General features: G+C 48.7%; 1 protein-coding gene across 2 annotated transcripts in view; it reads right to left on the bottom strand.

The window, feature by feature from the left end:
• Positions 1–18085, bottom strand: part of LOC114603035 (uncharacterized) — a 30599-nt gene extending 12514 nt beyond the window's left edge. The window contains exons 1-7 of one of the 2 annotated variants that reach the window (XM_077932448.1): positions 17864–17948; positions 17435–17609; positions 15277–15780; positions 14577–14658; positions 13861–13943; positions 13431–13557; positions 6162–9587 (exon numbers count right to left, since the gene is read on the bottom strand). In XM_077932448.1, coding sequence (XP_077788574.1) covers positions 8101–9587; positions 13431–13557; positions 13861–13943; positions 14577–14658; positions 15277–15690 — 2193 coding nt within the window. In that variant the 5' untranslated portion in view covers positions 15691–15780; positions 17435–17609; positions 17864–17948 and the 3' untranslated portion in view covers positions 6162–8100. Of the gene's footprint in view, positions 1–6161; positions 9588–13430; positions 13558–13860; positions 13944–14576; positions 14659–15276; positions 15781–17434; positions 17610–17863 lie in introns of those variants that run through there. The other variant, XM_077932449.1, reaches the window with a different exon arrangement.
• Positions 18086–18786: the final 701 nt, after the last annotated feature.

Here is an 18786-nt window from a genome sequence, read left to right on the forward strand (position 1 = left end):
CCCTCATAATAATGTCCCTCTTAATATACTTCTCCCTCACAATTATGTCCCTCTTAATATACTTCTCCCTCACAATAATGTCCCTCTTAATATACTTCTCCCTCACAATAATGTCCCTCTTAATATCCTTCTCCCTCACAATTATGTCCCTCCTAATGTCCTTCTCCCTCAGAATAATTATGTCCCTCCGAATGTCCTTCTCCCTCAGAATAATTATGTCCCTCCGAATGTCCTTCTCCCTCAGAATAATTATGTCCTCCTAATGTCCTTCTCCCTCATGTCCCTCTTAATATCCTTCTCCCTCACAATTATGTCCCTCTTAATATCCTTCTCCCTCACAATTATGTCCCTCCGAATGTCCTTCTCCCTCCTCACTGTCTTCCAGTCCCACCTCCCTGGCCAGGGCCTGAGGTCCCTCTGGCTCCCTCCCGGACCCCCAGCCTCTCTTCCCTCCCCTTCCCGCCTCCCGGGGCAGGGAGTTCCCCAGGCTTCCCCCGAGAGGAGACCCACCAGAGCCCGGCCGGCGAAGGCGAGGCCGCTCTGGCCCAGGAGACCCTCTGCCCGGAAGGGACGTCAGAGGGGAGGAGGAGGAGCGGCCCGCCTTCCTTTCCTGTCCTCTCTAGGAAGCCAACTCGGCGCCCCTTAACCCTTCTCCCCGCGGAGGAGCCCGGTGCGTCGCGCAGGCGCACAGCTGCCCCTTGGGGGGGGGGGGGGGAGGGCAGGGAAGAAGCAGGACCCAGAACCCGGGACTGGGCGCGTGTGCGTGTGAAGGGGGAACCCGTGCCCGGGAGGAGGAGCCCGTCTCTCTGCCCGGGGCTGCGAAGGGGCGTCTGGGCGGGGGAGAGGGGGGTCTTTGGGGGGCCAGATGGGGGAACCGGGGGGCGAGTCTCTCTTGGGAGCCCCTGGGGGGGGGGCTGGGGGCACAGAGCCCTGTCCCAGCAAGAGGGGGTCCCGGGGGGGCTGGAGGGGGGAGACATTGCCAGACATGGCTGGGGGGGCCATTCTGTGTTGTCCCATCTGCTGCTTTGTGTCTTTGTGGGGGGCAGATGGGGGACCCGGGGGTGTCTCTTCTCCGGGGGGGCGAGTCTCTCTTGGGGGCCCCTGGGGGGGCTGGGGGCAGAGAGGCCTGTTCCAGCAAGAGGGGGTCCCGGGGGGGCTGGAGGGGGGAGACATTGCCAGACATGGCTGGGGGGGCCATTCTGTGTTGTCCCACCTGCTGCTTTGTGTCTGTAGTTCAGCCATCAATATCCTATGTTCTTCCCTGTTAGCGAAGTCGCCTTTGAAGCAAGACAGGAGCAGTCAGGGGGGTTTTCCTAGGAAGCCTTTTATTCCACCTCAGATGACATTGTTATAGGTTTCAGCAAGATAAGTCTGGATAGAATTATGAACTTTGTTTGGACTGATTTGGACATTAACGCAGTAGCAAGAAGATGATTAGAATCCCCCTTCGGATCTTGAAACATGGGTTCCCTCAACAAAATTTAAAATTCGGCTTTGTAATTCGGAATTTATGTGATGTGATGTGATTGGCCGGTTAATAATTATTATTTTTTTAAAGACATTGTTATAGGTTTGCAGGTGCCAAACACCCCAAAATTCAGGCGCGTCTTTGGGGGCTTCTACGCAATGCCCTCTAGTCTAGTTGCAGCAGGAAGTGATCTGACCACAGCACTTCTTATGTTTTAGCATATGTTGTTTTGTGTCTATATTTCAGTAATAAATATCAAATGTTCCATGAGCATATAAGCCATGAACTAAATAAATAAGCGTCCGTTGTATATCAAGCAACAGGAAAGGACCACACAAAAAACAATAAGTTTAGTCCACAGATTATGTTTTATTCAAACCCAGAAGAGAAAAAAGCAGCAGTAAGTGCAGTGTCTTAAAGATGCAGCGTAACATCTTTACCTTAAAAAAAAGTAATTAAACATAACAATTGGCAAAGAGTCTATTAACTGGAATTTTTTAGTAGCGGGGGGGGGGGGGGAGCCCATCAGAGCAGGCCTGTGTTGTTAAAAATCTGGACAAGAGATCTTCTATACATCTCAAGAGCAACAAGAATGTATTCCTTCCCACCCTTTGCTTGAGAAGCTAGAGGAAAACTCTGGAAGAGTTTGGCTCCAGGGTCCCTTGAGAGAGAGTTGGTTCTGACTCTGAGCAAAGAGGAAGGCAAGGGGTCCTGCAAGAAGAAGAAGAAGAGGGGAAGACTCCATTTTACAGGGGTGAAGAAGAGGGATTGGGCTCCAGGTCAAGAGAGCACACTGGATCCTGGCACTGAAAAGAGCCCCCCCCCCCCACTTTGTGCCAAAAGTTAGTTCCAACTTGAAAACCACCTGAAACGCCCCCTAGTCCAGACCTCACAAGGGAACATTTTAGCTGCACTTCCTGCATTGCAGGGGGCGGGCCTAGATGACCCTTGGGGTCCCTTCAACTCAAGGATCTCAGACTCAGAAGAGCCACAGAAACACACACGCCCGATATCAGGGGTGGGGGGCTGGCCCAGGAGGCCTTGCCAGGCCGGGGGGCAGAGCACAATGGCTTCAGCCGGCCCTCCAGAACCAGCCCCCCTCAATGGGCTTTGGACTACAACTCCCAACCGGGCCTGCCAGCAGAAGGCAGGGGGGATGGAAACAGCCGTCCAAAAGGTCCAGCTAGCTCCAGAGGCGACCCAAGGCTGCTCTCCAACGGGGCGCTGCTCCAGGCATCTGAGTTGCCCAGTTCAAGGGAGCTGGCGGGACTAAGAACCGGGGTTCCTGAATTGCAGGGGTTGGACTAGATGAGCCTGGAGTGTCCTCTTCCAGGATTCCTCTTCTGGCCCCCAATGCCAGGGCTGGAAATTTGCCCTGAAGCTGCTTCACAAGGAGCTCTATTCCCCCCTGCGTCTTAAACTACCCTTTGTCAGGTGTGCGTGCAGGAGCCAGGCCCTGTGACCAATCGGACTCTGCAGGACTGGGGCCTTCCTAAGTTTGTTCTGGAGAGGCAAGGTGCGGCCTCACAGGTGAGACCACTTGGTAACTCACTGCACCTGGTGGCAAGAGCCGGGAAGGGATAGAAGGTCAGCATTTTCCCTTCGGCTCTTTGCCACAGCAACATGTTCCCTGCCTTGCTGCGTTTGGTTCCTTGACTCCTTGCTTCTTGATCCTCGGACCCTTGGCTTCCTGATTCAACCACTTGGATGATGGACTCAAGGGCATCCTGATCAAATTTGCAGATGACACCAGGGACTTCCGGGTTGGCACCAGCGCCGAATGGCGGACTCCCTCTGAGCTCCGGAGGGAGTCTGCTCGGCAGGGGTCGGGTCCCGCCGCGCCGGCGACGCGGGGACCCTCAGAAACCATGGGCATGGATGCCCATGGACCTGGTGACTCGACGGGCACCGTTTGCGCCCTCCCGACCCGCGAAGGAGCCTTTTTAAAGGCTGCGGAGCGGGGGATGGGGGGTGGCGTGGTGCTATGAGTCTTCCGCTTCCCCTGCCGAGCGAAGCCGCATGCCATTCGACGGAGAGCGCTGACTTCTTCTTTTGGAAATTTGGACTAAAAATAACAACCCGTGAGTAATTTGGAAATCGGACCTAAAAGGGAAAATGTTTTTTTTTTTGATTCGGTACGAGCGGGGGAGGTGCAAAAAGGAAGTCCGTCTCCCCCCTATTGTAGACAATTTAAAGCAAGGATTTGACAACTAAGGTCGAGAGAAGAGCTTGCTCTTTTTTATTGATAAAAGCTATTAATTTCATGATGGGAAATTACAAGTAACTGTGCTGGAGGAGAAGAGTGGATGAGCTAAAGTGCAACCCCCCCGGGAACCGGGAGAGATCCGTGAGAGAGCCTGGTGAAGAGATATAGAGATTTTGACAGCTGTCAAAGTAGCTGTCAAAGTTGGAGAATAAAAAGAGAACTTTGTTATGAGGACTTTGCTGGTTAGATTTGTTACAATTTGGATATAAATTGCCGAAAATAAGGAATAACAAGTTAGCTTGACTTTTGGGTTTGATTTGGAAGGAAACTAAGTTACCATAATCCCCCTAGAGGGGCTTTTGGACATTACAAGAATGACTGTAAGTGGAAAAATACTCATGGAATGGGGCTGGACTATTTTATCTCCTGGGAAAGCTGCAAAAACGAAACATTTTGTCTACAGAGGTTTATACACTAAAGGAGACAATAGATTTATCTATTGAAGAATGGAAGGGACTTGACGTAAGTTTTTGTTCCTGAACAAATAACACCTCTGTAGAGGAACCAGAAGTTTTTGAATTAGTATGTTTTTGCAGCGTAACAGGAAAAGAAATTTGAGGAAAAAGAACAAGGGATCCACGACGATTTGGAAGAGAATGAAGGAGGAGCCATATTATTGTAAAAGATCAAGGAAGGCCAAAAGCCTGTCAGGGAGGACACAAAGGAAAACAAGAATTGGACTAAGCTGGAAGTTAGAACATTTGAGACATTCAGACTTAAAAGGATTAAGAAACAGAATTTGAGTTTTACTCTTAAATATAGAGGTCTGGATGGAAGAAAAATGGACTTTCTTGAGATAGAACTTTTTTAAGATTGGGTGTTTGAAGTTAAAGATTACCAAGAAAATCGGCAAAGTGGAGCTGAGAGAGATTTGGACATGGACGTGAGGCCTCCAGGCTGATAGCAGTTAGACTGATGGACATTGGGGATCGATACCGGGAAAGGGGGGAGGGAGATTTGGAATCCAAAGGGTGTAAAATTATATTTTGAATCTTTTTTTTTTTTACTTCTTTTAATTTTTGTGTGTATTAAAAAGGGGAATTCGTGGAAGGGAATTGGGGCCGTCCTTAGGGAGAAAAAAAAAATTAATGTTGAAAGAAGGTATCTTTAAGGGAAAGTGATTATATAAGATGAATTAAATTGAATATTGGGTTAAATATAATAAGTTTTAAATTTGGGGTAAAAACTTGTGGAACTAATCTAATGGAAATGGAATGCAAGAGGGGGAGGGGTGGGGAAGTCCTGGAAAGATGTTAATGAAAATAAGGTTTTAAATGCTCTTTTTTCCCTTTTTCCTTTTTTATTTCTTTATTTCTTTTTTATGTTTTGGATTTTTTGGAAACTTCAATAAATATGATTTTTTTAAAAAAATAAATTTGCAGATGACACCAAACTGGGAGGGGTGGCTAACACCCCAGAGGACAGGATCACACTTCAAAACAACCTTGCCAGATTAGAGAACTGGGCCAAAACAAACAAGATGAACTTTAACAGGGAGAAATGTAAAGTATTGCACTTGGGCAAACAAAATGAAAGGCACAAATACAAGATGGGGGACACCTGGCTTGAGAGCAGTACATGTGAAAAGGATCTAGGAGCCTTGGTTGACCACAAACTTGACATGAGCCAACAGTGTGACGCGGCAGCTAAAAAAGCCAATGCAATTCTGGGCTGCATCAATAGGAGTATAGCATCTAGATCAAGGGAAGTAATAGTGCCACTGTATTCTGCTCTGGTCAGACCTCACCTGGAGCACTGTGTCCAGTTCTGGGCACCACAGTTCAAGAAGGACACTGACCAACTGGAACGTGTCCAGAGGAGGGCAACCAAAATGGTCATAGGCCTGGAAACGATGCCTTATGAGGAACGGCTAAGGGAGCTGGGCATGTTTAGCCTGGAGAAGAGGAGGTTAAGGGGTGATATGATAGCCATGTTCAAATATATAAAAGGATGTCATATGGAGGAGGGAGAAAGGTTGTTTTCTGCTGCTCCAGAGAAGCGGACACGGAGCAATGGATCCAAACTACAAGAAAGATGATTCCACCTAAACATTAGGAAGAACTTCCTGAGAGTAACAGCTGTTCGACAGTGGAATTTGCTGCCAAGGAATGTGGTGGAGTCTCCTTCTTTGGAGGTCTTTAAGCAGAGGCTTGACAACCATATGTCAGGAGTGCTCTGATGGTGTTTCCTGCTTGGCAGGGGGTTGGACGCGATGGCCCTTGTGGTCTCTTCCAACTCTATGATTCTATGATTCCTGGACTCCCGTTCCTGCTCCCACCCTGCCATCTTGCCCCCGGTCCCGACGTCCCCAGCCGGGACTTTGATCGCCCATGAACTGGTCTGTGACACTTGGACTGGCAACCATCTCCAATCTCCTTGCTCGACACTCCCAACCGAAAATGCATTAGATTTTGCTTCCTCCATGTGCCCAATTCTTAAATAGGATTTATTTTAAAATTGGCGGGGGGGAGGTAGAGATGGTTTGTCTTCTGAACAACCCTTTATCTATAATAATAATAACAATAATAAATTATTTATACCCTGCCCATCTGGCTGGGCTTCCCCAGACACTCTGGGCGGCTTCCAACAAAATATTAAAATAACAGTAATGCATCTAACATTAAAAGTTTCCTTAAACAGGGCTGCCTTCAAATGTCTTCTAAAAGTGTGGTAGTAGTTGTTCTCTTTGACATCTGGTGGGAGGGCGTTCCACAGGGAGGGCGCCACTACCGAGAAGGCCCTCTGCCTGGTTCCCTGTAACTTGGCTTCTTGCAGCGTGGGAACCTCCAGAGGGAACCTCGGTGCTGGACCTCAGCGTCCAGGTAGAATGATGGAGGTGGAGACACTCCTTCATTAGTTAGTAGACAAGCTTCTCAGTGCAAGGAGAGGAAAGCAGACCTCTGAGCCCAGCCTGGCCCCCTACCAAATTCTGTCCGCATGCCTTGAGGCCCCAAGGTGGGCGGAGGAAGGCCTGGAGGGCAGCTGCTGGTTGGGACTTTGATTGGGGCAGGGCGGGGGCACAGGGAGAGGGAGACAGGAAGACCGGCCAGGGGGTGGCACTGGGGGGATTTATTCACATTGGTTTTCTAGCCAAAAACCACCACCCCCAGCTGTGAGGAGGGTGGCGCCTCCTCCATGAATTCCTCTTCCACTCCCAGCCACTCCGCTCAAACCTTTGCTAAAATCCTGCTCTCCTCTCTCCTCTCCGACTCAGAGGCTGGGCTTTCTGTCTCATCTCAAGGACCGCCAAAGCGCCCACAATTGTCTCTTATCTTCCACCCAAACCGTCCACATCAATCCTAAGCGTCTCCTGTTCTGATTTCCATTTTTGGTCTTCCAGCTTTTCAGACTTCTCTTCCCTTCCTTTCATGGAGATATCTAGTGCTTCTGTTTTCTTTGTCAGTGTCTCTACTTTAGTGGTTAAATTTGTCACCATTTCACTATTTCTATCAATTTGGTCTAATAGCTTCTCCAAATTGTCCATCTCTTCAGTCAGGTCTTTTTTAAGTCAGCAAAAGTTCCACCAATTCAGATGGGGACCTGTCCCCTGGGTCTTGCTGTGAAGATCTACTCAGGCCCGGTGTTAACTGTTTTTCAACTGCCATATTCAAAATCTCCCTCTCCCTATTTTCCAGCAGCACCTTATCAGTTTGTCAAGGTCACAGAATAACTCTTTCCTAAGAGATCCTGTTTCCTGCAGTTTTCCAGCCCTCCCTCTTCCTTCCAGCCTGATCCCCAACACACATAAGATGTTTAACATAAAATCCAATTTCTCAAATAAAGATTCGAATTAAACAAATGAACCAAATAATTACTTTAAGAGAGGAACCACAAGAAAGAAAAAAGAAACGATGTGTCCAAGAGGACATAGCAATTTAGGTGTCCAGATAAGAGTGGTTGTCTTGCAGGAATCCAATTCTCTTTAAGTGGCTCAGAGTAGAAGAAATATTTTCCTTCAAAGAGAAGCAAACTTGTCCAAACCTGTCCTATTTTGGCTTTTTCAGTGAGCTCTAAGTCCTTTTAAGAGCTCCAATGGTTTTTTAAAGAACTTTAAAAGCCAGTGTGGTGTAGTGGTTAAGAGCGGTAGTCTCGTAATCTGGGGAACCGGGTTCGCGTCTCCGCTCCTCCACCTGCAGCTGCTGGGTGACCTTGGGCCAGTCACACTTCTCTGAAGTCTCTCAGCCCCACTCACCTCACAGAGTGTTTGTTGTGGAGGAGGAAGGGAAAGGAGATTGTGAGCCGCTTTGAGACTACTTAGGGGAGTGATAAAGCGGGATATCAAATCCAAACTCTTCTCTTCTTCTTTAAAAATGAGACCAGACTTTCATAAATCCTTCCGATCACACTCTTGGCACTAAAATGGTTTCTACCCTGTGTGAATTCTCTGATGGGAAATGAGATTGTTGCTTTGACTGAAGCTCTTTCCACATTCCACACACTGATATGGTTTCTCCCCTGTATGGATTTTGTGATGGGCTGTGAGACTTTCTTTCCTGGTGAAGCTCTTTCCACATTCCAGACACTGATAGGGGTTTTCCCCTGTATGAATTCTTTGATGGGAAGTGAAGCTTATTTTCCAGGTGAAGCTCTTTCCACATTCCACGCACTGATAGGGTTTCTCCCCTGTATGAATCCTTTGATGGGAAGTGAGTTTCGCATTATTAATGAATCCCTTTCCACATTCCACACACTGATATGGTTTCTCCCCTGTATGGATTTTTTTATGCGAAGCGAAACTCTGTTTCCAGCTGAAGCTCTTTCCACACTCCAAGCACTGATATGGTTTCCCCCTTGTATGAATTCTTTGATGAGAATTGCAATCTGAGCAATTCCTGAAGCTCTTTCCACACTCCAAGCACTGATATGGTTTCTCCCCTGTATGAATTCTTTGATGGGAAGTGAAACACTTTTTCCAAGTGAAGCTCTTTCCACATTCCAAGCACTGATAGGGTTTTTCCCCTGTATGAATTTTTTGATGGGTAGTGAGACTGGAGCTTTCACTGAAGCTCTTTCCACATTCCAAGCAATGATAAGGTTTCTCTCCTGTATGAATTCTTTGATGGGAAGTGAAACTGTCCTTTCGAACGAAGCTCTTTCCACATTCCGCACACTGATAAGGTTTCTCTCCTGTATGAAGTCTACGATGAGAAGTGAGATGGTAGCTGTGACTGAAGCTCTTTCCACATTCCGCGCACTGATAAGGTTTCTCCCCTGTATGAATTCTTTGATGGGAAGTGAAACTTTCTTTCCTTGTGAAGCTCTTTCCACATTCCAAGCACTGATAGGGTTTCTCCCCTGTATGGATTTTTTGATGGGAAGTGAAATTGTCCTTTCGACTGAAGCTCTTCTCACATTCCAAGCATTGATAGGGTTTTTCTCCTGTATGAATTCTTTTATGGGAAATGAAACTTATTTTCCAGGTGAAGCTCTTTCCACATTCCAAGCACTGATAGGGTTTCTCCCCTGTATGAATTCTTCGGTGGCAAGTGAAACTGTCCTTTCGACTGAAGCTCTTTCCACATTCAAAGCATTGATAGGGTTTCTCCCCTGTATGAATTCTTTGATGGGCAATGAGATGGGAGCACTGACTGAAGCTCTTTCCACATTCTAAGCACTGATAAGGTTTCTCCCCTGTATGAATTCTTTGATGGGAAGTGAAACTTTCTTTCCTGGTGAAGCTCTTTCCACATTCCAAGCATTGATAGGGTTTCTTCTCAAGAGGATTTCTTTGATGGGAAGAGGAATGGGAGCTCTGACTGAAGCTCTCTCCACAGTCTGAATCCTGATATGGCTCCTCCACTGTGTGGATTTTGTTGTGGTCTCCCTTGTTCTTCATTTCCAATTCATCACCACCTGAAACAAACAGGAATTATATTAGAGCCTTGGGAAGAAGTGCAGTCCCAAATTATGCAGCAATGCTCATTAATGTTTTGACAGGGAAAAACTGAAGGGAGTTAGATGTTATAATGTTCCTTTGTTCTGTAAAAATGTGTAGTTTCATATACAAATCAAGTTGAATATTGGATGTTTTCTCTCTTGAGTTTTTAAAAGATAACTGTACAGCTTGACTTGGTAACATCATTTTGTTCAAACTTAAATATGCACCTGTACTATATTCATAAATAAAGTGTGCTTTTATCATTATTTAAATGGTAGCCAATGAACGAAAGTTCCCTGTTCAAAATTAAAATATATTATATATGCTAATAAATAATAAAAAAATATTATTTATACCCCACCCATCTGGTTGGGTTTTCCCAGTCACTCTGGGTGGGTTCCAACAAAATATTAAAATATAATAGGCCTTCACATATTAAAAGCTTCCCTAAACAGGGCTGCCTTCAGATGTCGTCTAAAAGTCTGGTAGTTGTTCTCTTTGACATCTGCTGGGAGGGTGTTCCACAGGGCAGGTGCCACTACCAAGAAGGCCCTCTGCCTGGTTCCCTGTAACCTCACTTCTTGCAGGGAGGGAACTGCCAGAATACCCTCGGAGCTGGACCTCGGTGTCTGGGTAGAACGATGGAGGTGGAGATGCTCCTTCAGGGATACTGGACCAAGGCCGTTTAGGGCTTTAAAGGTCAGCACCAACACTTTGAATTGTGCTCGGAAACATACTGGGAGCCAATGTAGGTCTTTCAGGACCAGTGTTGTGTGGTGTCAGTGGCGACTCCCAGTCACCAGTCTAGCTGCCGCATTCTGGATTAGTTGGTAGTTTCCAGGTCACCTTCAAAGGAAGCCCCACGTAGAGCACATTGCAATAGTCCAAGCGGGAGATAACTAGAACATGCACCACTCTGGCGAGACAGTCTGCGGGCAGATAGGGTCTCATCCTGCGTACCAGATGGAGCTGATAGACAGCTGCCCTGGACACCAAATTGACCTATACCTCCATGGACAGCTGCAAATCCAAAATGACTCCCAGGCTGCGCACCTGGTCCTTCAGGGGCACAGTTACCCTATTCAGGACCAGGGAGTCCTCCACACTTGCCCACCTCCGGTTCCCAATTTGGATGTTTTCTTAAATTCTCGACAGATTGCAGCAGAAACTTGTCATATGAGCATTAGTATTATTATTCAAGTTTACTTACTTAAATGTTACATGACATGGAGAAATTACAGGGGACAAGGCAGGGGGGCTTCTCGATAGGGGAACCCACCCTGTGGAACGCCCTCCCATCAGATGTCAAGGAAATAACGATGCAACTGTTAGAGGACTTCTGAAGGCACCTCAGTATTGGGAAGTTTTTAATGTTTGATGTTTTATTATGCTTTTATATTTGTTGGAAGTTGCCCAGAGTGGCTGGGGCAATCCAATCAGATGGGAAGGACAAAAATAATAAAATTATCATTATTATTATTTTTTAATGATATTTATTACTTTTCGAACAGTTACAACACAACACTACAAAAAAAGAAAAAAAGAAAAAGAACAATACAAATACAATACAAAAACACTACATAACACATTAAACTAACAAAACAAAACAAAAACAATTTAAAAACACCTCAAACATTTTCAATATCTTATCTTTCATTCGCTTATTTCCAACGACCTCCTCACACCTCCCTTTTTGTATTCCACTTCTATTGTTTCAGCAATTCCTTTCCATCTTCTTCTGTTTTCTATCCTATAATTATCTTAACACATCCTTGCCTTATTTTTTCCTTTAATTTTCTATTAATCTATTTATACTTAATTCCTTATAACATTTCTACTAAAGCCATATAACTTCATTCCAACATTCTTCTAACATTCATTAATTTTACAATATTTCTATAAATAGTCTTTAAACTTTTTCCATTCTTCTTCCCCCAACTCTTCTCCCTGGTCTCGGATCTTGACAGTCATTTCCGCCAATTCCATATAGTCCATCAACTTCATCTGCCATTATCCAACACTTCAGTGCTTTCAAGAAGCAGCCCTTCTCTCAGCCAGCAAAAAGCAGATGGTTCACAACAAAGTTTAGGGGTCTGGCAGGGCAAGTCCACCTTCTTCTTTGGCATCCGTCAATATCTTAAATTTTACTCGAGGCTTCCTGCCCTGCCAAACAAATCTAGAGACGTCCCTCTGCCACCTCCTGAAACAACCCATCCCATCCAAAGCTTGCAATGTTTGAAACAAAAGCAACATCCCTGGCAACACAGCAACCCTCATCCCCACCACAACTCGGCCCAACAATAACAACTTCAGATTTGTCCATATTTCCCAATCCCCCTTCTCTTCAATCCAACGTCCTTCACAGTTGTCCTTAAATAGATTCACATTTTTGGCGGTCATACTGACCCCCAAATACCTCTCTTTCTCAACCGATGTTAGTCCTGTCTCCTCCTGAAACTCTGTCAAACTTTCCTTTCCCAATTCAGGTAGGGCTCTGGTCCTCAAATTCGTCTGTTTTTCTTTAAGTTCCATCATAACAAATGTCAGCTTATGTTCATCAAGTTGTCTTTGAATGGATGGGACTCTCTCACTCTCCATTTGTATTATTTTACATTCAGCAACAAGGGTTTTCTCCCTGACTTCATCCGCAGTTTGCCATATCAAAGTAGATTCCTGTATCAATTTCTGGATGGTTTCTGTATTGGTGTTCACCTTTTGTCCCAGATTATTTAAACTTTCTACAATTAAGTCGATTTTAATATTTGCGGCATCCACTTTCACATTTATCACATCTGTTTTCTTGTGAAGCTGCAGGCATACTCCTGTCCTCTTCTCCTGCCTCCAAGGGGGGTTTTATGCTCTTTACCGATGGAAATTTAGTCTTTTACAAAAGGCTTTCCAAGACTTCAGCTTCCAGTCTCATTGCTTCAGTCTATTTACAAATAGGGAAGGCGGACTTCCTGTATTGAACCTCCCCATTTCGATGCCAAATTAAACGTTTAAAATCCAATCCTCCCGCTTCAGCTCTACTCACGGGTAATTACTTTGGAGTCAAATTGTCCACAGGAAAAAGTCAGTGCTCTCTGGCAACAGCTATGCGGCTTCGCTCCGTAAAAGAAGCAGACGATTCGAAGCACCGCGCCGCTCACCCCACTTCGCTCCAGATCCCCGAAACCGGGTTTCCCCGCGAGTAGGGGAGGCGCAAAAGGTGCCCGCCGAATACCACATTCACAGGCTCTCCCGCCTGTGATTTTTACAGGTCTCCGCCTTCGTCGTGGTGGTACAGACCCAAATTCCCACGGGGCAAATTCCTCCCGATTAGAGGAATTCCGCCATTGCCGGAGGCACCAACCCGGAAGTCAATAAAATTATCATTATTGTTACTAGAGGGTTCACTGCCTGAGATTCAAAAAGCCTGGCTCTTTTCTGGGATGGAGTTTGTTTGGTTCAGTCGTGGAATCTGTGCCATCTCCAATGTCAAGCAACTCTTTGGTCAACCAGAGAGACCCAGAAGCATGAACAAAAGCAGGAAACGTGACTGAAGCTACTTCAACATCCCAAATCACTCTGAATCCTACATTTACGAAGGCCTGGGCAGTTCAGACAGCCTGATCATGGTTTTAAACGACAGAACTGGAGGAAGAATATTCACAGGGAAAACAATCAATAGCCATCCCTCCAAGGTTTGCTGTGGGAGTGTTAACATCCCAGGTGCTGTGGGTGGCGCTGTTGAGCCCCATCAAAATATCAGAGGTTCGTCACATAGAGAGATGTCTTGAATTACAAAACAGATAGGATGATCCAATAGGGAGCCTTACCGAGAGAGTCCAAGACCCCACGATTCTCCTCCATGACTTCCTTATGGAGAGCTCTCTGGTCAGGATCCAGCAACGCCCACTCCTCGTCTGTGAAATGGACAGCTACATCTTCAAAGCACACTGGACCCTAACAGAACAGGAAAAAGGCTGTCCTCTTAGAGAACATTCACTTGGCTCTGTTGTTTTCTACAGCGGCCAGACCCCTCTCTTCCTTCCTCATCCCTCTCTCCTGCTGCAGCTTCTGCCTCGGAGTCTGGGCTGCTCTCTGCCACAGACTCCCTCTGCTCCCTGAGCCCTCTTCCCTCTCCAGCTTCAGACACCTCCTCCTCCTCCCAGTCGGCTCCCTCTTCTCTGGCTCCTCCCACCATTCCTCTGCATCCAGCCAGCCTGCATCCAAGCAGTCCTTCCCCAAAAGGCTCCTTCCCCCTACCTGATCTGGGTCCACAGCCGCTGCCTCCCCTCCATCACCATGAAAAGATGAGGGACCAGGTCTTGGTGGCATCATTCCGTCACCTGGGAGAGACCAAGGTAAGTGGAAACCGTGAGCGCCTGCTTCTCTCAGAGGTGAAACAGTGCATCTCTAAGTACAGATGGGGCTTCGTCCAAGTCTCCCCTGCTAGCTTCCGGTTCCGCTCTGCCTTAATGGAGGCAGCGGGAGATCGGTGGCAAAGGAAAAACAAGGATGACTGAGGGTAATTCTCCTTGCAAGTTTCCCCCAGGGACAGGGGGGAACGGGCTTCACTCTCAGTTTGTCTCGGTACCAGGCTCCGGCTCTGGCATGGATTGCGGGAGGCAGGGAGGTGCTGAGTGCAAAAGCTCTTCGTCTGCCAAAAACCCTCCTTCACTGCCATTAAGAAGCAGAGGTTCTCCTGTCAATTAGAGCTCAATTTGGACTAATGTACAGGCATTGCTGGAAGAGATGAGATCATAAACTGCGGAATTAAACCAGCTGCAGTAAAAGTCTTCCCAGCTGAGTACATTTGGACATTTGTACCCATTTCATATAATAGTTGTGCAAAAATACATCTCCCCCCCGAGCTCTGGGCTCCAGGTGTCTTCCCCCAAAAGATGCAAAGAACGCACAGATTAGTTTCGAAACCAAGAGAATGTGACAAAACGGGGGAGAAAAGACTCCTTCCTCCTTACCCAGAGGCCTCACTCTGGCGTCCAGCGGAGTCTTCTCTGCCTCAGAAGAATCGAGACCCATTTCTGCCAAAAGATCCTTCCTCTGAAAGAGCAACAAGGATTCAAAACAGAGAATGGGGAGAAGGGTTAGAGAAGGAATGGCGGAGGCAAGCGCTTTCGGGGGACAGAGGTGAAAGCTGCTTCCTGCTTCTGCTAGACTGGTGTCTGGGGTTGGCTGCCAGGACCATGAAACATTGGTCCTCAAGGATCTTCACTGGCTCCCGGAACGTTTCCCAGCACAATTCAAAGTGTTGGCCTCAAAGGCCCAGTCTACCCACAGGAGCGTCTCCATGAACTGAGGTCCAGTTCCGAGGGTCTTCTGCTGATTCCCTCACTGTGACAAGTGAAGTTACAGGGAACCAGGCAGAAGACCTTCTCCACAGTGGCCCCCACCCTGGGGAATGCCCTCCCATCAGGTGATAAGGAGATAAGAAAATGCATAACTTTTAGAAGACATCTGATGTCTTCTGATGCTTTTATATGTGCTGGAAGGCACATGGGTGTAGTATTAATAATAAGAAGAAGAAGAAGAAGAGGAAGAAGGAGAAGATCTGTTCCTAGATGCTTTCCAAAAAAGGAGGGGCCATTAGGAAATGATTTGGGAATACTCTCCCTCCTCTTTGGTGCCCCTTGGGAATATCCAGAGGAAAGTCTCTCTCACCTGCTGCTCTGCCTGCTTCCTCTCCTCTGCCTGACTCAGGAGGAAACCTTCGGCCAGGGCCACCGCCTGGGAAGTGGTCTCCGCTCCGCATTCCCTCACCCAGTTCTCCATCTCCAGAGGAAGGACAGCCAGGAACTGCTCCAAGATCACCAGGTCCAGCATCTGAGCTTTTGTGTGCCTTTCTGGCTTCAGCCATTGATGGCAAAGGTGGTAGAGTTGGTTGCAAACTTCTCGGGGTCCTTTGGCCTCCTGGTAGCAGAACTGCCTGAACTGCTGGCTCTGCACCTCTGAGCAAGGGGTGTCCTCCTCACCGAGGATCTTCTGCATGGAGTTTTCACGCAATCCCCCACTACTCCCAGTTTCCATGGCATGGCCTCTTCCTGCTTCAGGGCCAGCTGAGTCTTGCTCATCCATCTGGGCTCCCGGGAAGTCTCCAAGAGATCGGAAGGAGCCCCTTGGTCCTCTGCCAAGTTTTGTGTGTCCTAATGCAAGCTGCAGCAAATCCTACGAATCAAACACGTTCTATTATAAGATCAAAGCACAGCCAAGAGAAGAAGAATGTTCCCTGAGGAAGCGTGGGGAGAGGAGGAGGAGGGAGAAGTCATAACTGTGAATGACAAGTGAGTGTAATCTGGAGCCAGGGCAACAGTGGGGGTCCCTCCCCACCCCACTTCATAGTCCAGAGCTTCGCCCCAAGCCAGCCATATCTGCTTGGGTGGCTTGGTGATGAGCAGGGCTCATGTCTAGCTCCAGCCACCGTCCCTTGGGGACTTCCTGCTCTGGACCCGCGGGGACGGTGGCAAGGCCCTCTGGGTGGAACTGCCCTGGAAGACGCCTCGGAAACTGGACCCAAATGCAGCGGTTGGGTTCTCAACTGGGTTCCCTCTTTTACTAATGGCATTTCTATCCCACCTTTTCTCCAACAGGCTGCAGGTGGTGTCAGGGACTGGACCCAAGAGGAATGCTGGAGACCCCCTTCCCTCCTCCTGAACCTTCCCGAAGAGAGGAGGAGAGTATAGATTTACAACAGTGGTTTGCAGAAGATCATAGCTCAGAGGCTGCAGAGGGGAGAAGCTGGGAAATATTGGGAGAGCTGCAGCAGGAGGAAGAAGCAGCAGCAGCACCAGGGGAGAGACAGCTGACAGACTCTGTGTCTTCAGAAAGCATTCCTGACCCTCCTTCTCCCAGGATCCAGCGTGCATTGAGAGTAGGAGAACAGGAAGCTCAGAGGCAGAAAGCACAGATCAGCCGACGCAGGGATGATGTAGAAGAGGAGAGACAGAGGGGTGGGACTTTACTCAGAACAACGCCATTACTGCAATGGAGAGGCGCTGTTCAAAGTCTCTCTCTGTAAATATTGAATAAAGGACTCGGCATGAACTCTTCTTGTTGTCTACTTCTTGGCTGGCCACTGGGGGAGGGATGGGATTCCCTGAAGCCTGACAGGTGGCATCTACCCCTCCTCACTGAAGACCCGCGAAAATCCTTTGGCATACATTAATTCCTGTTTTAAATACCTGCATTGGTTGCCAGTTCATTTCTGGGCCTAAGTTCATCAACAGACTAACACTTTATACTGTTTAGTTGGCAATGGAAGAGGAGAAAGGCCCAGGACTCACCCTTAATCGAAGCACAACCACAAGGGCTTTGCCATGTGGAATGCTCTCTGTTCACTCTGTTCTGTTTCCCCTTTATTTTTGGTTGCGTTCAAACCAATTCATTAACCGAAAAGTCATACGCTGACGACTGATAATGAACCTGATGTCGCAAATTAATTATGCTGCTTTTGTGATATACAAATAGCATGAGAAGAGTTGCTTTATTTATCTGTATTCTTTATTATTCCTATGATCCTTCTTTATAAAACCCAATAAAAAGTTATTCAAAAAACAAGAGGAAACAACACACACACACACAGGCTCCATCTGTGTTGCATCTGATATCTTAGCAGGCTTTAAATTAATCACCAGAAAAGGAAAAGGTTAGCAAAGAATATGAGAGGAGAAGACCAGAAGGTTTTGGTGGAGGAAACAGGGTTTCAAACTGAAAACAAAATATTTGTGTGTTACTGTGACAAATACCCATTTATGTTGTTTCAAAATCATTATGTGCTGAAATTAAAGCCTATGTCAAGATGGGGGGATGCAGAAATATTTACCTCTTTTTATGCCAAGTTAAAATGGAGGTTATTGCAAGATGCCCAGGAAAGAGACGTAGGACGGGATCCTCCTTTCTGTTTGGGCGCTTCTTTAGATGACTTTCTCTTGGATAAAAAGAGACAAGGGCTCTGGGATGCCCCCTTTCGCCCCTCTCCTTCCAGACATGAGCAAGGTCTATTGCAAGAAAGAAAAAGAAGGGGAAATAAAAGAGAGAGAGCCCCCCCGCCGCCCCCCCCGCCCGGGCTGCATCTGCCAAGCCAGACTCCCCAGAGGCCGAGAGTCCCTCGGAGACCCCCCCGTCCAGCCTGGGAAAGAGAGCCCCCCCCCTTCCCGGCAAGGCCCCTCCCTCCCTCCCTCCTTCGCCCCCTCCGGGAGGAGAAGCCAGGCCGAGCCTGGTCCGAGGAAGAGGAAAGCCAAGGAGCTTTTACCTCAGCGTCGCGGGGCAGGGAGTTCCGCAGGCTTCCCCCGAGAGGAGCCCGGCAGGCGAAGGCCAGGCCGGAAGGGACGTCAGAGGGGGGGAGGAGCGGCCCGCCTTCCCTTCCTGTCCTCTCTAGGAAGCCAGCTCGGCGCCCCTTCGCCCTTCTCTCTCCCGGCGGAGGCGTCGCGCAGGCGCAGAGCTGCTCCCTCGGAGGGGAAGAGGCCGCCCTTGGGCCCGCAATGGGGGAGCGGAGTGCGTGGGAAGGGGGAACCCGTGTCTCTGCCTGGGGCTGCGAAGGGGCGTCTGGGCGGGGGAGAGGGGGGTCTTTGTGGGGGCCAGATGGGGGCCCGGGGGTGTCTCTCTTGGGGGCTGCGGGGCAGTGAGCCCTGTCCCAGCAAGAGGGGGGGCCTGGCAGGGTGCCGGACTGGGCGCGTGTGCGTGGGAAGGGGGAACCCGTGTCTCTGCCTGGGGCTGCGAAGGGGCGTCTAGGCGGGGGACCGGGGGGGGCGCAGGGGCCAGATGGGGGACCCGGGGGTGTCTCTCTTGGAGGCTGCGGGGCAGTGAGCCCTGTCCCAGCAAGGGGGGGAGCCTGGGGGGGGGCCTGGCAGGGTGCGGGGCCCCCGGGCCGAGAGGAGGGGCGCCTGGCCGGGAAGAAGCCGGACTGGGCGCGTGTGCGTGGGAAGGGGGAACCCGTGTCTGGGAGGAGGAGCCCCTCTCTCTGCCTGGGGCTCCTGGACTGCGAAGGGGCGTCTACGCGGGGGAGAGGGGGGTCTTGGGGGGGCAGATGGGGGTGTCTCTCTTGGGGGGGCTGCGGGGCAGTGAGCCCTGTCCCAGCAAGGGGGGGAGCCGGGGGGGGGCCTGGCAGGGTGCGGGGCCCCCGGGCCGAGAGGAGGGGCGCCTGGCCGGGAAGAAGCCGGACTGGGCGCGTGTGCG

The sequence above is a fragment of the Podarcis muralis genome, chromosome 7 (genome assembly GCF_964188315.1).
Source record: "Podarcis muralis chromosome 7, rPodMur119.hap1.1, whole genome shotgun sequence".
NCBI classification, from domain to species: Eukaryota; Metazoa; Chordata; class Lepidosauria; order Squamata; family Lacertidae; genus Podarcis; species Podarcis muralis.